At 40.4% G+C, this 22,453-nt stretch overlaps 1 protein-coding gene across 4 annotated transcripts in view; it reads left to right on the top strand.

Moving 5' to 3' along the window:
- The window catches only part of thrb (thyroid hormone receptor beta), a 395,543-nt gene that overhangs the window by 354,909 nt on the left and 18,181 nt on the right, over positions 1 to 22,453 (top strand). For all 4 annotated transcript variants that reach the window (XM_060904763.1, XM_060904762.1, XM_060904765.1 and 1 more), the window contains 2 exons: positions 13,390 to 13,490; positions 17,029 to 17,176. In XM_060904763.1, coding sequence (XP_060760746.1) covers positions 13,390 to 13,490; positions 17,029 to 17,176 — 249 coding nt within the window. The remainder of the gene's footprint in view (positions 1 to 13,389; positions 13,491 to 17,028; positions 17,177 to 22,453) is intronic.

The raw sequence follows: 22,453 nt of genomic DNA on the forward strand, positions 1-22,453 counted from the left end.
CAGGTGACTACCTCATGAAGCTAGGTAAGATAATGCCAGTAGTGTATAAAGCGTCATCAAGGTAAACGCTGGCTACTTTGAAGAATCTAAAATATCAAACCTATATTTTGGGGTTTTTTTCATCTTTTTTGTTTACCACATAATTCCATATATGTTCCAGATGTTATTTCATAGTGTTGATGTCTTCAGTATTGTTCTCCAATGTAGAAAATAGAAAATACAGAAACACCTATGAATGAGTCGAGTCGAGTCAGGGTGTCCAAACTGTATTTTTCTGGCTAACTCACTGACCCTAAAAGGCTAACGAACAATGACACATTATGAGTCCAAATGGAATACATTTTGAAGAATACTCTCTACACACAGTGGACTAAGACGTTTTATTTGAGCAAAAATAAAATGTGGATAGGAATTAGGAATAATCTGAGACTTGGTAATAAAAGAAAAAAAAGAAGAAAGATTTAAGTGTCTTCTTAGATTTAAGTAAGGCGTTTGACACTGTTGATCATGAAATATCACTGATGAAAATGTACAAATATGGAATTAGAGGTATAGCTTATGATTGGTTTAAAAGTTATTTATTTAACAGGAAACAGGATGTTTCTTATAAGAATTTTGATTCACTTCAAAAAGTTATATTGTGCGGGGTCCCTCAGGGGTCAATTTTGGGACCATTATTATTTTTATTACAGTGGTGCTTGAAAGTTTGTGAACCCTTTAGAATTTTCTTTATTTCTGCATAAATATGACCTAAAACATCATTAGATTTTCACACAAGTCCTAAAAGTAGACAAAGAGAACCAAGTTAAACAAATGAGACAAAAATATTATACTTGGTCATTTATTTATTGAGGAAAATGATCCAATATTACATATCTGTGAGTGGCAAAAGTATGTGAACCTCTAGGATTAGCAGTTAATTTGAAGGTGAAATTAGAGTCAGGTTTTTTCAATCAATGGGATGACAAATCAGATGTGAGTGGGCACCCTGTTTTATTTAAAGAACAGGGATCTATCAAAGTCTGATCTTCACAACACATGTTTGTGGAAGTGTATCATGGCACGAACAAAGGAGATTTCTGAGGACCTCAGAAAAAGCGTTGTTGATGCTCATCAGGCTGGAAAAGGTTACAAAACCATCTCTAAGGAGTTTGGACTCCACCAATCCACAGTCAGACAGATTGTGTACAAATGGAGAAAATTCAAGACCATTGTTACCCTCCCCAGGAGTGGTCGACCAACAAAGATCACTCCAAGAGCAAGGCATGTAATAGTCAGCGAGGTCACAAAGGACCCCAGGGTAACTTCTAAGCAACTGAAGGCCTCTCTCACATTGGCTAATGTTAATGTTCATGAGTCCACCATCAGGAGAACACTGAACAACAATGGTGTGCATGGCAGGGTTGCAAGGAGAAAGCCACTGCTCTCCAAAAAGAACATTGCTGCTCGTCTGCAGTTTGCTAAAGATCATGCGGACAAGCCAGAAGGCTATTGGAAAAATGTTTTGTGGATGGATGAGACCAAAATAGAACTTTTTGGTTTAAATGAGAAGCGTTATGTTTGGAGAAAGGAAAACACTCCATTCCAGCATACAAACCTTATCCTATCTGTGAAACATGGTGGTGGTAGTGTCATGGTTTGGGCCTGTTTTGCTGCATCTGGGCCAGGACGGCTTGCTATCATTGATGGAGTAATGAATTCTGAATTATACCCGTGAATTCTAAAGGAAAATGTCAGGACATCTGTCCATGAACTGAATCTCAAGAGAAGGTGGGTCATGCAGCAAGATAATGACCCTAAGCACACAAGTTGTTCTACCAAAGAATGGTTAAAGAAGAATAAAGTTAATGTTTTGGAATGGCCAAGTCAAAGTCCTGACCTTGATCCAGTCGAAATGTTGTGGAAGGACCTGAAGTGAGCAGTTCATGTGAGGAAACCCACCAACATCCCAGAGTTGAAGCTGTTCTGTACGGAGGAATGGGCTAAAATTCCTCCAAGCCAGTGTGCAGGACTGATCAACAGTTACCAGAAGTGTTTAGTTGCAGTTATTGCTGCAAAAGGCGGTCACACCAGATACTGAAAGCAAAGGTTCACATACTTTTGCCACTCACAGATATGTAATATTGGATCCTTTTCCGAAATAAATAAATGACCAAGTATAATACTTTTGTCTCATTTGTTTAACTGGGTTCTCTTTATCTACTTTTCGGACTTGTGTGAAAATCTGATGATGTTTTAGGTCATATTTATGCAGAAATAAAGAGAATTCTAAAGGGTTCACAAACTTTCAAGCACCACTGTATATGTAAATGATATGATTTATGTTTCCTCTGTATCATTCCCCATCCATTTTGCAGATGATACAAATATTTTATTACAGGTAGAGACCTTTCTGAGATGGTCAAGGTTATGAATGAAGAATTAAAGAAAATAATTGATTGGATGCATGTTAATGAGCTATCTCGCAATACAAAAAAAAAACTCAGTACATTATTTTTAGTTGTAATAAGGTATTTCTGCCAGAAGAAGCAATACAGAAAAATTGTGAAAAAATAATCATTTAAATTTTGGGGTGTTATTCTGGACTCTAGAATGAAATGGAATGATCATATACAGTTCATTAAAGGCAAAGTTGTGAAATGTTTGGGGATATTATAAAAGGCTAAAAAGGTGCTCCAGCAATCAGCCTTTCTTACATTATATTACTGTTGTGTATATATCCATATATCACATATTGTATCGAAGTATGGGAAGATGCATGTGATAAGTACTTGTCCTCATTATTTAAATTGCAAAAATGTTGTGTACGCCTCATTAAATCTGTCCCTTTTCACACACCAACTACACCACTGTATTTATCTTTAGAAATGCTGACTTTGAAAAAGGTATACATTTATAAATTAGCTTTATTTATGTTTAAAATATCAAATAAAAGTTTGCCTGATTGTGTTGCGAAGTTATTTGTGAGAAATAGTGACATCCATCACCACGTAACGCGACAATTCCATAAATTGCATGTTCTGTTTACGAAGTTAACCAGTGTAAAAAAATCAGTCAAATTTTTTGGTGTTAAAGTGTGGAACATATTAACTGACAAAATGGATACCAACTGCTCTATATCATCTTATAAATGTAACCTTAAAAAACGTGTTATTTAATGAAGTAATTGACTAATAAGTTAAACGAAATAGCAACTGTTTGTCTAAGGAATATGAATATATTTTTCTTTTCTTCTGTTTACAGTGGTGCTTGAAAGTTTGTGAACCCTTTAGAATGTTCTATATTTCTGCATAAATATGACCTAAAACATCATCAGATTTTCACACAAGTCCTAAAAGTAGATAAAGAGAACCCAGTTAAACAAATGAGACAAAAATATTATACTCGGTCATTTATTTATTGAGGAAAATGATCCAATATTACATATCTGTGAGTGGCAAAAGTATGTGAACCTTTGCTTTCAGTATCTGGTGTGACCCCCTTGTGCAGCAATAACTGCAACTAAACGTTTGCGGTAACTGTTGATCAGTCCTGCACACCGGCTTGGAGGAATTTTAGCCCATTCCTCCGTACAGAACAGCTTCAACTCTGGGATGTTGGTGGGTTTCCTCACATGAGCTGCTCGCTTCAGGTCCTTCCACAACATTTCGATTGGATTAAGGTCAGGACTTTGACTTGGCCATTCCAAAACATTAACTTTATTCTTCTTTAACCATTCTTTGGTAGAACGACTTGTGTGCTTAGGGTCGTTGTCTTGCTGCATGACCCACCTTCTCTTGAGATTCAGTTCATGGACAGATGTCCTGACATTTCCCTTTAGAATTCGCTGGTATAATTCAGAATTCATTGTTACATCAATGATGGCAAGCCATCCTGGCCCACATGCAGTAAAACAGGCCCAAACCATGATACTACCACCACCATGTTTCACAGATGGGATAAGGTTCTTATGCTGGAATGGAGTGTTTTCCTTTCTCCAAACGTAATGCTTCTCGTTTAAACCAAAAAGTTCTATTTTGGTCTCATTCGTCCACAAAACATTTTTCCAATAGCCTTCTGGCTTGTCCACGTGACCTTTAGCAAACTGCAGACTAGCAGCAATGTTCTTTCTGGAGAGCAGTGTCTTTCTCCTTGCAACCCTGCCATGCACACCATTGTTGTTCAGTGTTCTCCTGATGGTGGACTCATGAACATTAACATTAGCCAATGTGAGAGAGGCCTTCAGTTGCTTAGAAGTTACCCTGGGGTCCTTTGTGACCTCACCGACTATTACACGCCTTGCTCTTGGAGCAATCTTTGTTGGTCGACCACTCCTGGGGAGGGTAACGATGGTCTTGAATTTTCTCCATTTGTACACAATCTGTCTGACTGTGGATTGATGGAGTCCAAACTCTTTAGAGATGGTTTTGTAACCTTTTCCAGCCTGATGAGCATGGGCAACGCTTTTTCTGAGGTCCTCAGAAATCTCCTTTGTTCGTGCCATGACACACTTCCACAAACATGTGTTGTGAAGATCAGACTTTGATAGATCCCTGTTCTTTAAATAAAACTGGGTGCCCACTCACACCTGATTGTCATCCCATTGACTGAAAACACCTGACTCTAATTTCACCTTCAAATTAACTGCTAATCCTAGAGGTTCACATAGTTTTGCCACTCACAGATACAGTGAGAGTAAAAAGTATTTGATCCCTTGCTGATTTTGTTGGTTTGCCCACTAATAAAGACATGATCATTCTATACTTTTAATGGTAGATGTATTCTAACATGGAGAGACAGAATATCAAAAAGAAAATCCAGAAAATAACTTTAAAGAATATATTTTAATTGATTTGTATTTCATTGAGGGAAATAAGTATTTGATCCCTCTAGCCAAAAGCACTTAATACTTGGTGGCAAAGCCTTTGTTTGCAAGCACAGCGGACAGACATTTGTTGTAGTTAACCACAAGGTTAGCACTGGCCCACTCTTCTTTGCAGATCCTCTCTAAATCATTAAGGTTGGTGGGCTGTCGCTTGGCAACTCGGACCTTCAGCTCCTTCCATAGATTTTCGATTGGATTGAGGTCCAGAGACTGGCTGGGCCACTCCATGACCTTAATGTGGTTCTTCTTGAGCCACTCCTTTGTTGCCTTTGCTGTATGCTTCGGGTCGTTGTCATGTTGGAAGACCCAACCACGGCCCATTTTCAACTTCCTGGCAGAGGGGAGGAGGTTGTCCCTCAGGACTGCACGGTACATGGCTCCATCCATCTTCCCACTGATGCGGTGAAGTAGCCCTGTGCCCTTGGCAGAGAAACACCCCCAAAACATAATGCTTCCACCTCCATGCTTGACAGTGGGCACAATGTTCCTGGGGTCATAGGCAGCATTTTTCTTCCTCCACACATGATGAGTAGAGTTTAGGCCAAATAGTTCAATTTTGGTCTCGTCTGACCACAGAACCTTCTCCCAATCACTTTGTACATCTTTGAGGTGATCATTGGCATACTTTAGGCGGGCCTCCACATGTGCCTTCTTAAGCAGGGGTACCTTTCGGGCACTGCAGGATTTTAATCCATTGCGGCTCAAAGTGTTGCCAATTGTTTTCCTGGTGACTGTGGTCCCAGCTGCCTTGAGGTCATTCACTAACTCCCGCTGTGTGGTTGCAGGCCGATTTCTCACAGTTCTCATGATCATTGCCACCCCACGAGGTGAAATCTTCTGTGGAGCACCAGACCGAGGTCTATTGATGGTCATGTTATACTTCTTAAATTTTCTCACAATTGCACCAATGGTTGTTACTTTAATCCCCAGCATCTTGCTAATGTTTTTGTAGCCCATTCCAGATTTGTGCAGGTCAACAATCCTGTCTCTGAGGTCCTGAGAGAGTTCTTTGGTTTTACCCATGTTGGAGAGTTTGGAATCTGTCCGATTGTCTGATTCTGTGAACAGGTGTCTTTCATACAGGTGATTAGTTAGAACAGGTGTCTTCAATTCAGGTAACAAGTTGATTGGGAGTGTCTAACTGGTCTGTGAAAGCCAGAACTCCTAATGCATACTAGGGGATCAAATACTTATTTCCCTCAATGAAATACAAATCAATTAATATATATTCTTTAAAGTTATTTTCTGGATTTTCTTTTTGATATTCTGTCTCTCCATGTTAGAATACATTTACCATTAAAAGTATAGAATGATCATGTCTTTATTAGTGGGCAAACCAACAAAATCAGCAAGGGATCAAATACTTTTTACTCTCACTGTATGTAATATTGGTTTATTTTCCTCAATAAATAAATGAGCAAGTATAATATTTTTGTCTCATTTGTTTAACTGGGTTCTCTTTATCTACTTTTAGGACTCGTGTGAAAATCTGATGATGTTTTAGGTCATATTTATGCAGAAATATAGAAAATTCTAAAGGGTTCACAAACTTTCAAGCACCACTGTATGTATGTGTGTGTGTGTGTGTGTGTGTGTATATATATATATCTTGAAAGAACTTAGTAAAACAGTTAAACACATTCGAGGGGATGTTTTTGTGCCAGAATGCTACACATATGATTATAACTCTCCAGTGCTTACTGATAGATGATTAATAATCCTGCCCCACTGATCAATACCAGAAGCCTCTTTGAGCTGTTGTGCACTGACATGTAATTGACACTGATACTCACTGACTTAATTAGTCGCTCCATATGTTGACTGTTCCTTTGAGCAGAGTCTAATTATGACTAGGTGGGGTTTTGGACCCTCTCCAGGACGAGGCTGTGTTTTGTTTGCGTTCCCTTGACTCACCCTTCAGCTTTCAGTGCAAAGCGGCCCAGGCAGCATGTCCTTTTCAGGTAACACCATGTCACTGGGGACATCTGGCTAAAGAAGCCATGTCAAACCAGGCCCTATCCTCAAAGCTATGAGGGCCTGCTATGTGAAAAGGACCAACTTTGAACCCTTGAGACCTTAAGTGATCAATTAAAGAGGGAATGAATGGGTGGAAAAGCTCCCATATAAGTCCACTACTGAAGCAAGCGCACAGTTCTCCTCTCGCCTTCAGAGCTGTGGGAATATTCAGTTGCTTGGCCAAATTAAAGGGTCACTTACGTATTTAACCTTCAGGATCTGTTTTGAACATGATCAGTATAAGAAAGGGATCCAAGCCAGACTCCTCTGTGTATGGATGCGAATTTTTGTTCAAGATCTAATGTCAGTATATATACGAAGGACTGGCTGCTTTTTGGCGTGAGAAGAAGGTAAGAAGAATCTTTGATGGATCGTGAATTGACGCGTTGCCTTTTTTCTTCTGGACCATCTGACACTAGATTTTCTAGACTACATTAAATAAATGGTCATTTCATGGTTGGTACTGGATCGTTTGAACAATAGTGATAGATTAAGCAATTAAATAATCAGCCATCAAGAAGGCTGGGTGAAAAGAGCAAGCTTGTTTTTCAGTCCATTGTTGCAAATTGTAGAGTTTAGCTAATAATTATTACACTTTCAACTGTTGGTTTCTGGCCTGGGATTGCCGCGTTAACTGATTAGTCGAGAGATGGCTGCGAATTGTGACTCATACTTTAAAGGAGAACGGAAGGCAAATTTTCTTATTATCAAAATTCTATTTCTCATTTTATTAAATATCGGAATGCATTTTTGATCGCTATTTTGTCGCTGCTGTAGCAAGTTGAGTGTTTGAAATATGCTCTGTAATATATCGGTCCATATGTCAAAGCAATGGGCGTAAACGAGATTCGTTGAGACCTGTGCGAGACATCGTAGGACGGAAGTAAAACGTGCAGCGGAAATCAAAGCGACCGACATCTGCCAACGTTGTCAAAAGACGCGCACGCCCTCTTTCGAATGCTGACGTAATCAAGCCGGGAGAAGTTTTGTTTGTTTTGATAGCAATCAGGAAAGTTTGAAAAAAGTCGGCAGTAATCGTCATTTAAACTCGTTTTTGTGCAATACTTCGTTTGGAAAACAGTTTTCAAAATGGCGGCACTAAGACCTGGCTGACACTTGACGTTTCGAAGTCTCGCACAAGTCTCGTGAAGATCGCGCGGATAAGCGACGCCTGCCGTGGACCAAATGAACTAAATTCAACACGGCTAAAAGACGAATAAGCCGATAAGTATAATATTTAATTGCAATTAGTTGCCAGTACGAGTCACGATATAAGGTTACTAAAACCGAAAACGTAATTGAATAACACGTTAATTAAGAAATAAAGCAAGTGACTTCAGTTCCCCTTTAACAACGTTGTTAAATTGATCTCTTGTACATTTGTTTGTTGAACTTTGAATACAAGAATCTCCCTTAAAAAGAAAAAAAAAAAAAACGGGCAGTGTGCAACGAGGCTGGAAGTATTTAACGAGGGCCGACTAAAAGCAGTGTTGTGTATTGTACGTCTGAAGTTGTTTATCAGTTGAAGTACTTTTGGAAATAGCCCGTACATGTGAGGACATCACCTCATCAAAAAGTTAAACTTCAGTTAAGCTTGTGATCAGGAGCAGATTTGCCTCAGAGGCCCCTGCTGTAAACAGCTGTTCCGTGCTTATCACTTAATTGTCTTAGCCGTGACTGTCTGCATCCATGATCTGGGTTTTTTTTGTCGTCGACGTTGTTGATTTTTTTGTTGTTGTTGTTGTTGTTATGGTTGAACCAATGGTTTGCATTTTTTTTCAGTGACGAAGAAACAGGCTGTGAGTGTTTTTATGTTCTTTTCAGCCTTATATATAAGTGTACAATTCAAGAAAATTCAAGTGTGTTATGGAAATCTGTCGAAAGGAAATAAATTACTGTACAACGTTGTTTCTGATTGCTTTTTCACTACTAATTAGAATGTCACTATATTGGTAATTCTCATAATTGTAGATTAGATTAGATTAGATTAGATAGCAGTCGTTCTTATTTACGGTGAAACCTTACGGAAAGATTTATAGCGTCTGCTGACAGCGCCTACGATTTGCAGAGTGAAATATATCCATTTCACCTGTCAGTACTGCGAATTATCAGCGGTATTCGCTCTTCATGCTCGCATTAACTGTGAACAAGGTCTTACTTTATACACCAGCTTGATTAAAGACTGCGCTTCTTGTCCGTATCGTTAAAAAAGCAACAAGTTGTTGTCACAAGCGTCCCTTCAGAACCATGTATTGTTATCCAGAATAATGTCGCTATGGATTCGGACGGATTCACGTCATATAAGATCATGGAGTGTAACCAGGTGTTCTGGCTTTCAGGAGGATTGACTGTAAGCCTCTGTAGGAGTTTGTTTGCTTGTTACAGATAATAAATTCATCTTTCTCAGTGATAGCAGGGTGAAGATGCTGGTGGACAACGTTACACATGGCTCTAATCTGAGCAAGCTCTGTTTCCAGGATTTGTCCCGAGTCAGATTAGAAGAACACATTGTCATAAATCTGCCTCCCAATTTGGCCGGACGAGGGGTAGGTGGGGTGGGTCATCTGTTATATATAAAGGCGCGTGTCCTCTGGGTATTTTTCACACCATTGGATTTCACCCGATTTTTTTTTTCTTTTTGTATCTGAAACTCAATTTTGATTTTTTTTTTCCAGAAGTCCAGTGTATGTAGGGAAGAGTTCTTATGCACATCTGCCAAGAAAATTTTTTATCAGAGCTAAAAGACTCCAGGTTCTTTTTTGCGATACGTTATTCCCATTGAATAGTTCATCACTAATGACAGTACACGTTAGCTGTAACCTTAGAACTGATGAATTTTCTGTGCTAGTAACTCCAAGGTGGTTATTATTGCTGTGCCTTAAAAGAGCGCAGCGATGAATTACTGTATGCCAGACATGTTCGAGATGCCACATGGCATGGCCGGAGGCTACACGGTACCAGGTGGAGGTGAATATTGTATGTACGGTGGTGACGGATCCACGTTTAGCCATTGCGAGTCTCAGCCGCTTCACCACAACCCTCCTTGCGTGGAGCAGTCCACCTGGCCACCCATCCAGCCATACCCTGGCATGTACCCAGGCACTTATCCAGGCAGCAACCCGGGGTTTAAGAGCGAGTTCTGCACCATGGAGGTACCACTTAGCCACTACCAACAGCCTGATTACTTCTGTGATGGCAGGCCAGACTTTTCTCAGATGCAGTGGATACAAGTGCCGCATAAGAAAGGTACAGAGGAAGCACTTCTCAGTGATAACTGCAAAAACCAATATCCTGGTTGGGGTGTTTTGAGGTTTTTTGTTTTTTTTTTTGGCATCTCTGTTACTTTGAAATTTGCAATTTTTTTTAAAAACCTGCATAAAATGACGTAACACTTGAGTTTAAAATGTATTATTAAAAATACTTTAAAATTTATGTGGTTAGAGAAATAGAATTCAGAAAGAATTGTAAGCAGATATTTCGAATTATTTTAACATTGTAGAAATAGTTTTCTTAATTGCTTTAAGAAATACGCTACTGTTTTTCCCCAGGAGCCTTGTAATCTATCTATCTATCTATCTATCTATCTATCTATCTATCTATCTATCTATCTATTATTATTATTATTATTATTATTGGCAGCGGATATAGAAACGGGTTCCGTCCATCCGTCCGGTCACGTTTTTGTTTCCAGGCCATATCTTTAAAACTTCTCACGATATCTTCATGAAACTTTGTATACATATCAAGCAATGTGTGAACTGGTGCCTTTTGCTATTTTGGATTTTTGAAAAAAAAAAAAGCATTTTTCAAATTTTTACATAAAAAATTTATTTTGACGTAGTTTCTAAGAGCAATGTTCGTTTCCAGAGCGTATATCCAAAACTATTCATGATACGGATTTGAAACTTGGTGTGCATGTTAACAAGGTGATGTAGATGTGCCTTTTCATACTAAGAAATTTGAGAAATATAAATTTTTCATGTTTCCATGGAAACAATTTCAGACTTAGACTCTCAGGTTAATCTTGGGGTAGGTTTTGTTTCCGGAGCAGAACTTCGCCACAGGTTTGCTCATTGGGGATAGATTAGGGATACAATTAGCTTATGTTTAAAGTCATTAAAATTCTGTAAAGCTGCTTTGCGACAGTGTCTATTGTTAAAAGCGCTATAAAAATAAACTTGAAACTTGAAAAAATGAACTTGAAACTTGAAAACTATGAGTGGTACGGTCTTGAAAGTTGGTATATGTGTTGATTAAGTAATGTATATGTGCCTTTTGATACTAAGAAATGTGAGAAATTTTAATTTCTAGCTCACCTGGACCAAAGGTCCGGTGGGTTTATGCCATGGGCTGCTGAGGTCAGTGTAAAGAGGTAGGGTTGGGATCCTGCAGCAGAACTTGAAAAATGTGACAAATAATATCTTGAAGCTTGGTATATACTTGGTATATAGGGCGGGGGATATAGACGACTCTGTTTTCTTGTTGTTGTTGGGGTTTTTTTGGTTTTGGGGGGGTTTTTGCATCTCTGTTACTTTGAAATTTGCCTTTTTAAAAACCTGCATAAAATGACGTAACACTTGAGTTTAAAATGTATTTTTAAAAATACTTTAAAATTTATGTGGTTAGAGAAATAGAATTCAGATAGAACTGTAAGCAGATATTTCGAATTATTTTAACCTTGTAGAAATAGTTTTCTTAATTGCTTTAAGAAATGGGCTATTGTTTTTCCCCAGGAGCATCTATCTCTCTATCTATCTATCTCTCTATCTATCTATCTATCTATCTATCTATCTTTTTATTATTATTATTATTATTATTATTATTATCTCATCCGGCCAATAGGTGATGAGCTTATCCCATCATGTGTTGTCCGTCGTCCATCCGGCGGCGTCCACATTTCACAAAAATCGCTTCTTCTCTCTCAATTCTTCACCGATTTTTATTCTTTTTGGCAGGAAGGTAGGTCTGCCTGGGGTGCAGATACATAGCTTCTACCCAAATTTCCATAATTGCAATTAATAATGAAGATATGGAGTAATTAATCAATCCCTAACGAACAGTTTCCACATAAATCGCTTTTTCTCCCTCAATTCTTCACTGATTTTGATTCTTTCTGGCATGAAGGTAGGGGTACCCAGGGTCCATATAACTTCTACCAAGATTTTCTCAATTACAATTATTAATGAAGTTATGGACTAATTAAACCTTAATGAGCAGTTCAACAAAAATCACTTCTTCTCGGTCAATTCGTCGCCGTTTTGAATCCTTTCTGGCAAATAGGTCGGTATTCCTATAGTGTATATAGCTTCTGTATATACTGTAGCTTGTATATAGCTTACAACATTTATTGCGCAAGGTGGCCCACTTTAGATCGTTCCTTCTGGACTAGACGGAGCCAGAGCGAGCTACGCCGTCATTGACGGGATGGTCTCGTTAATTATTTGCCATTTAGAGTGATGTTGGACAGCATGGGGCCAAAAACTATGATTTTCCTTCTGCAGCTTGAATTCATTGACCTATAATTAAGCTCTAAAAGCACTATTACATCCATTGCCCAGTGTAGATGTGTTTATATTTGTGCTGAACATGTTGTAGATAGGGGCGGCACGGTGGTGTAGTGGTTAGCGCTGTCGCCTCACAGCAAGAAGGTCCGGGTTCGAGCCCTGGGGCCGGCGAGGGCCTTTCTGTGCGGAGTTTGCATGTTCTCCCCGTGTCCGCGTGGGTTTCCCCCACAGTCCAAAGACATGCAGGTTAGGTTAACTGGTGACTCTAAATTGAGCGTAGGTGTGAATGTGAGTGTGAATGGTTGTCTGTGTCTATGTGTCAGCCCTGTGATGACCTGGCGACTTGTCCAGGGTGTACCCCGCCTCTCGCCCGTAGTCAGCTGGGATAGGCTCCAGCTTGCCTGCGACCCTGTAGAGGGATGAAGCGGCTAGAGATAATGAGATAATGAGATGTTGTAGATAATGATTTTTTTTTTTATGGTTTGTATTGAATGCGTTGTCTAGTGTATTGATTTAGGCACATGTAGAGCAGCAGATGGCCTGGTCTTACTGGGACAATGACCTTATTGATCATAAACATCATTACTGATTCATGTGAAGCTCCTGTGAAGTCGTGCCCGCTGCAAGAGCGTTGAGGATTTAGCTTAGCTTGCTTTGCACAACGTTATTGATTTGTGCTTTATGTATGTGATGCTCGAATTAGCAGTTAACAGAGATTTTGTTTTCCTGGTAAGACTCAGTTGTTCAGAGTTACGCTGGGTTTCGGGTTTGGGGGGGTTTTTTTGTTACTTTTGAACCATTTTTACGTTTTGGGTCCGCTCTTTGAATATTCTGCTTTTCTTATTTATATTTAAAGCAGCTTTAATTCTTTCCAGGGGAAAGAAAGACTTAAGAAAATCGAGTTGTTTGAATTAGTTGAAAATTCCTGCAGCATTTTTTAAAGAACGTTTTCAGTACGACATGTAAGAATTCCTTAGACGTTTGCTATTTGTGCTTCCTTTTCAGGGTACATACCAAGTTACCTGGACAAGGACGAACTTTGTGTAGTGTGTGGAGACAAAGCAACAGGATACCATTACCGCTGTATCACCTGTGAGGGCTGCAAGGTGAGAATCAGTACTGTGGAGCAAAGCTTTTTATTCCTCCCATACCACACCAGGGCTGACCTTTTTTTTTTTTTGTAAACTAACAAAGAACATGTCTTTTTATCCACTTATAGTTTCATGAAACATTGTGGAACGTCTGCAAAACAAGTTAGTCCCTGTTATCGCTTATCCAGTTCCCTCACCAGTCGCTATCTTTTTTCTCTCTCTCTTGAAGTTAATAAGACAAGAAAAAAAATGCAGGTTTTACAAAGTGCTCATACAGGAGACTCCTTCCATAAATAAATAAATAAATAAACAAACATCTCATCGCACCAAAACTTCACCGTATCAACAGTTACACTACCGTTCAAAAGTTTGGGGTCACTTTGAAATGTCCTTATTTTTGAAAGAAAAGCACTGTTCTTTTCAATGAAGATCACTTTAAACTAATCAGAAATCCACTCTATGGAGCACTTGCATGTGACGTCACAGCCGATCCAGATTGTGACAGACGCCATCTTGTCGGTCAAACGCCCCGCCTTCTACTTCTGCTTCTACTTCTACCTTTTCTTCTGGAAAACCCTACTATATACAATTCTACTACAACGGCTGCGGCTACAAGCTCTCCCTACCTGTGCACGGTTTTTATGTTTTTTGTGTGTATTTTTGCGTGTTGTTCGTCTGTACCGGACTTCAATATCCACTACAACCGTATGGACTTACTGGACATTGGTTTCCAGCAGAAAATGACGGTTTGTAGCGATTTCCATCGCATGCACAACATTCTGGACGAGAAAAAAAAAAAACATTCCGGACGAGATAGCGAGACCAGCGGGGTCTCCGTGGATTGTTATCGGAAGCAAAGCGAAGGAGGCGGCGCCGGGAGCGGAAGCAAAAGCGAGGCTGTAGAGCCGGCCTGTTGACTAAGCTCAGAAAACAGCTACTCAAACCTCCACTGCTAAGCCTCTATCTCTCCAACGCCAGATCCATGGTAAACAAAACGGACGATTTGGAATTACAGCTGGAATTACCTTATTCTATTCTATAATCGGCTGGTCAGTGCAGTACTAGTAATACTTAAGTGACTTACCCGTCCAGTGAGGATTATTTTCTTGTTTACAAGATGCCACATCTGAGTCGCTGACAAATCCTGAATTTCTGTAAAGATAACTGTGCAGAGATTTATAAGCACGCAGTGCTTCACCACTGAACAGCGAGGGAAAGTTGATGAGGTAATTATACACGTCTGGGTATTCCACCTCTGGCAGTTCCATATCCACTGACACGGTCGTGAAAACTCCGTCCGGAAAGCCATAAGGGTCACTAATCTGTAGATCGTTTATTTTAGACATATATCTAGTTATCTGTTCATTAGAAAAATAAGCCGTGTAGTCCGTCGGTTGAAATTGATCCATTCTGTACACGAGTGCAGCAGTATTCAGCGGTGTTGTTGCCCGACAAGATGGCGTCTGTGTACTTTCCGGTCACGTGACTGCAAGATCTCTATATACATTGCTAATGTGGTAAATGACTATTCTAGCTGCAAATGTCTGGTTTTTGGTGCAATATCTCCATAGGTGTATAGAGGCCCATTTCCAGCAACTCTCACTCCAGTGTTCTAATGGTACAATGTGTTTGCTCATTGCCTCAGAAGGCTAATGGATGATTAGAAAACCCTTGTACAATCATGTTAGCACAGCTGAAAACAGTTTAGCTCTTTAGAGAAGCTATAAAACTGACCTTCCTTTGAGCAGATTGAGTTTCTGGAGCATCACATTTGTGGGGTCGATTAAATGCTCAAAATGGCCAGAAAAATGTCTCGACTATATTTTCTATTCATTTTACAACTTATGGTGGGAAATAAAAGTGTGACTTTTCATGGAAAACACAAAATTGTCTGGGTGACCCCAAACTTTTGAACGGTAGTGTAGCCATTTTAATTTGTTTCTAAAGTGCCTCCGCCATGTAAGGTGTTCCTGCAGATTAATATATTAGAACAAGCGCATTGATCTAAACCTCACAGTCTTCTGACTTATCAGAATAAAGCGTTATTAAATATAACAAGGCTTGTTATATACTGTACACCTCTAGAGTGGTCATGCAATCTCATGTATTTATCACACGGATTATTTCTGTGACGGATGATTCACAGAGATACAGTCAGAATATATAATATTCAGTGTTGTAGTCGAGTCATGAAACCTCGAGTCCGAGTCCAGTCTCAAGTCCCCAGTGTTCAAGTCCAAGTCATTAAAAAAAGTTTTGAGTCAAGTCCAAGAACAAGACTCAATCCGCACCATGTGACGGTGGCTGTTTCAGCACCATTAACATTCGTTTGTTCCTGAACAGGTGAATGTGCTTCTCTTTATCAGGGAGTGTGAAGTATTCTGTCAGAGATGGTTGGGAGACGGATGTAAGTGCAGAAGGTGCGTTTGTTAGTACAAATGAAGACGGTAAACAATCCAGAACAGCAGGCAAACTCATAAAACGGTGAAACAGGTGATAGGTCGAGTGAGGCATAAACAGGCTATCGTAGACTCGGCAGAATCAAAGATGAGAAACAGGAAATCAGGGATCAGGAAACCAAACAAGGAAATAAGGCTCGGTAATGTGTCAGCAACGCAACTCAATACTTCGCAAAGTAAGTGTGTTTTCACAGTTTTTATATCAGCGCGCTTAATCCTGTGCAGGTGCGAGTCGTTTACGGCGCACGCGGGAGTCCTCTTGGTGTGCGCACTGTCTGCGAGTCTATCTGATGCACGCGCCAAGGTGCACAGGTGTGACACTCTTACACCAAATTAGTCCAAAATTTAATGTAGATATAAGTCAAGTTTATTTGTATAGCGCTTTTAACAATAAACATTGTCGCAAAGCAGCTTTACAGAATTTGAACGACTTAAAACATGAGCTAATTTTGTCCCTAATCTATCCCCAATGAGCAAGCCTGTGGCGACGGTGGCAAGGAAAAACTCCCTCAGACGCCATGAGGAAGAAACCTCGAGAGGAACCAGATTCAAAAGGGGAACCCATCCTCATTTGGGCAACAACAGACAACATGACTATAACATTAACAGTTTTAACATGAAGACAGTTTCGTTGATGTTATAAACTCTTCATTGATGGAAACTTGAGTGCAAAACTGTTCATGACAACTGCAGTCCTAAAGTTAGCAAGTCAACTGTAGTCCTCAGCCATAAAAGCATTACTCTAAGAGTCCAGAGTGTCCTCCAGGTATAACCCTCAACTGTCCTCATGGGGCCGTCCTCTACAGGAGCGATCCAATAAAACTCCGACCAGACACAGGTATATAAATAATATAAATAATATAATATATAAATACCTTGTGCCAAATTATTATGGCATGTTACAAAAAATAAACAAAAAATCAGAGTCCTCGTCTCCAATTTACAAGTCCAAAAGCAGTTAATGCACGAGTCCGAGTCCAAGTCTGAGTCATCAGTGCTCAAGTCCAAGTCGAGTCACAAGTCCTTAAAATTACGGCACAAGTCGGACTCGAGTACTACAAGGCTGGTAATATTTATGTTCTCCCCTTTTCCAGGGCTTTTTCAGGCGTACGATCCAGAAGAACCTGAACCCGACCTATGCATGTAAATACGAGGGGAAATGTGTAATCGACAAAGTCACACGGAACCAGTGCCAGGAATGCCGCTTCAAGAAATGCATCGCTGTTGGAATGGCAACCGACTGTGAGTGTTCTCTGCGTACTTATATATTTAACAATTATTCCACGAAGTCGAGTCAGATGTGAGCTGATAGATGATGAGGCGCATAGCACTGAGATTGAGTGGAATAACTGTTTTATTCTGTCCACATTCACTGGATTTTGAGAAACGGAGCATTTTTATTTGCAACGACCGAGATTATATTCTTTCAGGAGTTTACACAGGCACACAGGGGATTGAATCTGGGATTCCCTGTGCAATCCCAGCACCATTCCATTACACTAAAGGGTTAGGGTTAACTAGATTATCTACATTACCATGTGATTCTTGATAAAAGATAGCATCCAGTTTCTTTGTCTCGGCTAATCAGGCACTTTTATGTCTGTCATTCTTACAATTAATGTTTAAAGACTCAACTGTCAGTGCTTTCATATAGAAAAGAAAGAGGGCTGTTCAGTTGTTGTTGTTTTTTCCTGTATTGTTTTAATATGATCTGCCAAACGAAATAGCTTCTTTTCACTATAAAAGTCAAGTTCCACATTTCTTTGAAGTATTTTGATGAACTTTAACCCTTTGTACCAAGTGTGCCATCCAAAAACTCTTCACCTCTTCTCAAGCGTATGGGGCTTGAACTTCTGATTTCGAAGCCTCCTGAGAAACCACTTCAAAGCCGTTGCCAGAAATGATATTTCAGTATTATTTGCATGAATGGGGTTCTCTTGAGAATCAGAAAATACCTCTAGTGTAAAATTATACCCTAAAATCAGTATTTTCCAAATACAGGTAGTCGTCGACTTACGACCTATGCGACTTATGGCCGATCGACTTTACGACCGTCTGGTTATGACTGGCAAGTGTATCCCAGCTGAGCTAGCTGAGCGTACGACAGTTTCCGCCCCAGCTCCCGGCAACAGTTTCCGCCCCAGCTCCAGGCACACACGCAGTCTCTCTCGCGCTCCCTCGCGCACGCCGTCATACAGTTTCCGCCCCAGCTCCTGGTTTATGAAACGAGCAAATGCTCCCGCCAGCCCGAGCACTGCGACAGCTGATGATGACGTAGACGACCCACAGCCAAGCACCAGTGATGCCAGCGGTCACTAAATTTTGTATTTTGCTATGTTTTACATTTGTATTTTGGTATGTTTCAAACTAAAATGTTTTCTATTTTTCACACCTGTATTTCGTATTTTTTGTTTTGCACATATTAAACAAATTGTACTGTACGCAGTGTAGTACGCAGTGTTTGACTTAAACCAAATAATGAGCCAAGGTAGTGAAATAAGAAAATGTTGATAAAATAAGACTTTAAGATGATTACAATATCATTACACATCACAATATACTTACGTTCATTTAACATAGGCCGACTTACGACCAGATCGGTTTACGACCGTAACCAAACGCAGTCGTAAGTCGACGACTACCTGTAGTGTTAGGTACTGTTCTGTCTGGATTTACTGCATGGTATATTTAACAGTTACACCGCGAAATCGAGTTGTACATGAGCTGATAGCCAATGAGGCGCGTAGCACTGAGTTGGCTGTAAGCCATGTACGACGAGCTTGAGTGGAATAACTGTTTTATTATTTCCACATTCACTGGATTTTAAGAAACAGAGCTTTTTAACTTTTTGCAAATTCGATAAATAAAAACTTTATACAAAACGTCCGACAAAATCATTTTCGCTTAGAATGTAAATAAACCAGGCGGCACGGTGGTGTAGTGGTTAGCGCTGTCACCTCACAGCAAGAAGGTCCGGGTTCGAGCCCCGTGGCCAACGAGGGCCTTTCTGTGTGGAGTTTGCATGTTCTCCCCGTGTCCGCGTGGGTTTCCTCCGGGTGCTCCGGTTTCCCCCACAGTCCAAAGACATGCAGGTTAGGTTAACTGGTGACTCTAAATTGAGCGTAGGTGTGAATGTGAGTGTGAATGGTTGTCTGTGTCTATGTGTCAGCCCTGTGATGACCTGGCGACTTGTCCAGGGTGTACCCCGCCTTTCGCCCATAGTCAGCTGGGATAGGATCCAGCTTGCCTGCGACCCTGTAGAACAGGATAAAGCGGCTACAGATAATGGATGGATGGATAGATGGATGGATGGATGTAAACAAACCCGGCGAAATGACAGGAGCAATTTGTGGAAAATGTGATGATAATTCTTAAAAAGAAAAATTCTTACCATCAAATATTTTTATTCCAAATTTTGTTGCTTTTTTTGTTGCATTTTTGGGGTTTTGTTTTCGAGTAGAGTTTTTATTTCGTCCTCAGTTGGTTCAGCAACACGCTCCGCCATTTTGTTTTTCTCTACTCACAGTATATGAGCTGATAGCTGATGAGATGCATTGTGCTGAGTTGGCTGTAAGCCATGTACGACGAGATTGAGTGGAATAACTGTTTTATTATTTCCACATTCACTGGATTTTAAGAAACAGAGCTTTTTAATTTTTATTTTTTGCAAATCTGATAAATAAAAACTTTATATAAAACATCTGACAAAATCATTTCCGCTTAGAATGTAAACAAACCGGCAAAATGACAGAAGCAATTTATGAAAAATGCTATAATAATAATTCTTGAAAAAATTTTATATATATTCTTACTTCCATATTTTGTTGCTTTTTTTGTGGTTTTGTTTTCGAGTAGAGTTTTTATTTTGTCCTTGGTTGGTTCAACAACGCGCTCCGCCATTTTGTTTTTCTCTACTCACGGTATATGAGCTGATAGTCTAGTAGTAGAGTAGCTAATCAGAGTGCGCGATTGCTCATATTCAGTGAATGTGAATATAATAATATTTAATGCAACAAGCCTATGTGAAATATACATATAGTATAATACATAAAAGTGTTTGCATATTTTAGAGATGGAAATACACGATCCATCCATCTATTATCTGTAGCCGCTTATCCTGTACAGGGTCGCGGGCAAGCTGGAGCCTATCCCAGCTGAGTATGGGCGAGAGGCGGGGTACACCCTGGACAAGTCACCAGATCATCTCAGGGCTGACAAACAACCATTCACACCTACGGTCAATTTAGAGCCACCAATTACCCTAACCTGCATGTCTTTCGAGGAAACCGGAGCAAATCCACGCAGACACGGGGAGAACATGCAAACTCCACACAGCACGGCCCCCGTCAGCCACTGGGCTCGAACCCAGAACCTTCTTGCCGTGAGGCAACAGTGCTAACCACTACACCACTGTGCTGCCTGGAAATACAAGATACTTATACTAAAGACTCCAGCTAGCTGAAAATAACGCATTGAAACACACAACTCATTAAATAAATTAACCTGTGGGAATTTGCAGCACTGTTATTCATGAGCAGTGGTAAAATTATCAGTGGTAATTTAGGGCATCACTGTTTTTATGTTGTTTTTTTAAATGGAGTTTGACGCAGAGTGCAGTGAAAATCCACGTGACTTATAACAAACGACGCATGTACAGACCCTCTGAGATGACATGGTGGTTATTTTTTTCATAACTTGTGACCACAGAGTCATATATTGCAGCAAAAAATTGCTGTACATTTCCCATAGCAACTACTGAATTTTAAAATGAGTGATACCATTGTGGGAACACGAAGGCAGCATGGTGATGCAGTGGTTAGCACTGTAGCCTCACAGTAAGAAGGTTCTGGGTTCAAACCTTGCGTTTTGGAGTTGACATGTTCTCCTCATGCCTGTGTGGTTTCCTCTGGGTGCTCTGGTTTCCTCCCACAGTCCAAAGACATGTAGATTAGGTCAACTGGCTACTCTAAATTGCTCGTGAGTGTGAATGGTTGTTTGTCTGTGTTCGCCCTGCAATAGCTTGGCGACCTGTCCAGGATGAACCCTGCCTCTCTGCAAAGTCAACTGGGATTGGCTCCATCTTCCACCACGGTGCTGATGGATAAGCAGAACAGATAATGGATGGCAAAATGAACTAAAGCATGTTGGAAGCAAGGCGTGGACGCATTACCTGGAGGCCATGCACTCGTATTATACACTCACCAGCTACTTTGTTAGGGCCACCCATCCACCTGCTGTTTTATGCAGTTCTCTAATCAGCCTGGACAGCAGCACAATGCATAAAATCATGCAGATACAAATCAAGAGCTTCAGTTAATGTTCACAATGTTCAAACATCAGAATGGGAAAAATTGTGATCTCAAAGTGTGACTTTCACTGTGGCATGAGTGTTAGTGCCAGATGGACTGGTTTGAGTATTTCAGAAACTGCTGATCTCCTGGGGTTTTCACACACAACAGTCTCTAGAGTTTACACAGTCAAGTCAAAGTCCCTTCCACGTCAGGATCTGGTCTTCCCAGGCAGTCTCCTGTCCCAGTACTAACCAGGGGTGGATTTCCCAAAAGCATCGTAGCACAAAGATCATCGTTAAATGGTCGAGCAAGCATCACAATGAACATTCTCTCTCCTAGTTAAGATGCTCTTAGCGTTAAGAGGCTTTTAGGAAACCCACCCCAGCTCTTTGAGGCGCATGGGTGCGGCACCGATCTCCATTTCCATAGCCCTCAGCCTCTTGCCTATACAGCTAGGGTTATAGTGGGGGGCAGGTCCTCTGGTAACCGCAAAAGTTTGACTTCCCTACTCGCATCTGTATTGCAGTGTGCTTTGCCAGATGGCAGTAGGTACCATTTTTATGATGGTCTTTGGTATGACCCGACCGCAAGTGGAACTCGCAATCTTCCGGTCGAGAGGCCAACACGCTAACCACTAGGCCAAAATGGTGCAAAAAACACCAAGTGAGCGACAGTTCTGTGGGTAGAAACATCTTGTTGATGAGAGAGGTCAGAGAAAAATGGCCAGATTGGTTCTAGCTGCCAGGAAGGATATAGAAACTCATAGCAACTCTTTACAACCGTGGTGAGCAGAAAAGCATCTCAGCATGCAACAGCAGAAGAACACATTGGGTTCCACTCCTGCAGCCAAGAACAGGGGTCTTAGAATCAAGAACAAGTTCCTATTAGAGTGGCCAGTGAGTGTACGATTCATGTCTACAACTGTGGTACTTTGTCATCATAATATGATACTCCGTGACCACAAGAATTACATCAAGATAAGGAAAGCTAATTGTGGTGTTGGTCTTGGACCACGGTAACAACTCGACCAGCCAATCTACTACACAAATAGTTTGGTAGTTGCAGCCTTTTATGTGGTGCAGTGCATCAGTCAGTTTCTGTGGTGGTTTGATATTGTTTAGTCATGCATCAAGTCTTGAGATTATCAAGAGTAATCTTTAATGAGTCAGGTCAGGTCAGAAGACCTGTTATTGGTACCTTGTAATCCCGTCCTACCTGCTGCAGGGTC

This window comes from Neoarius graeffei, chromosome 22, assembly GCF_027579695.1.
Source record: "Neoarius graeffei isolate fNeoGra1 chromosome 22, fNeoGra1.pri, whole genome shotgun sequence".
NCBI lineage: Eukaryota > Metazoa > Chordata > Actinopteri > Siluriformes > Ariidae > Neoarius > Neoarius graeffei.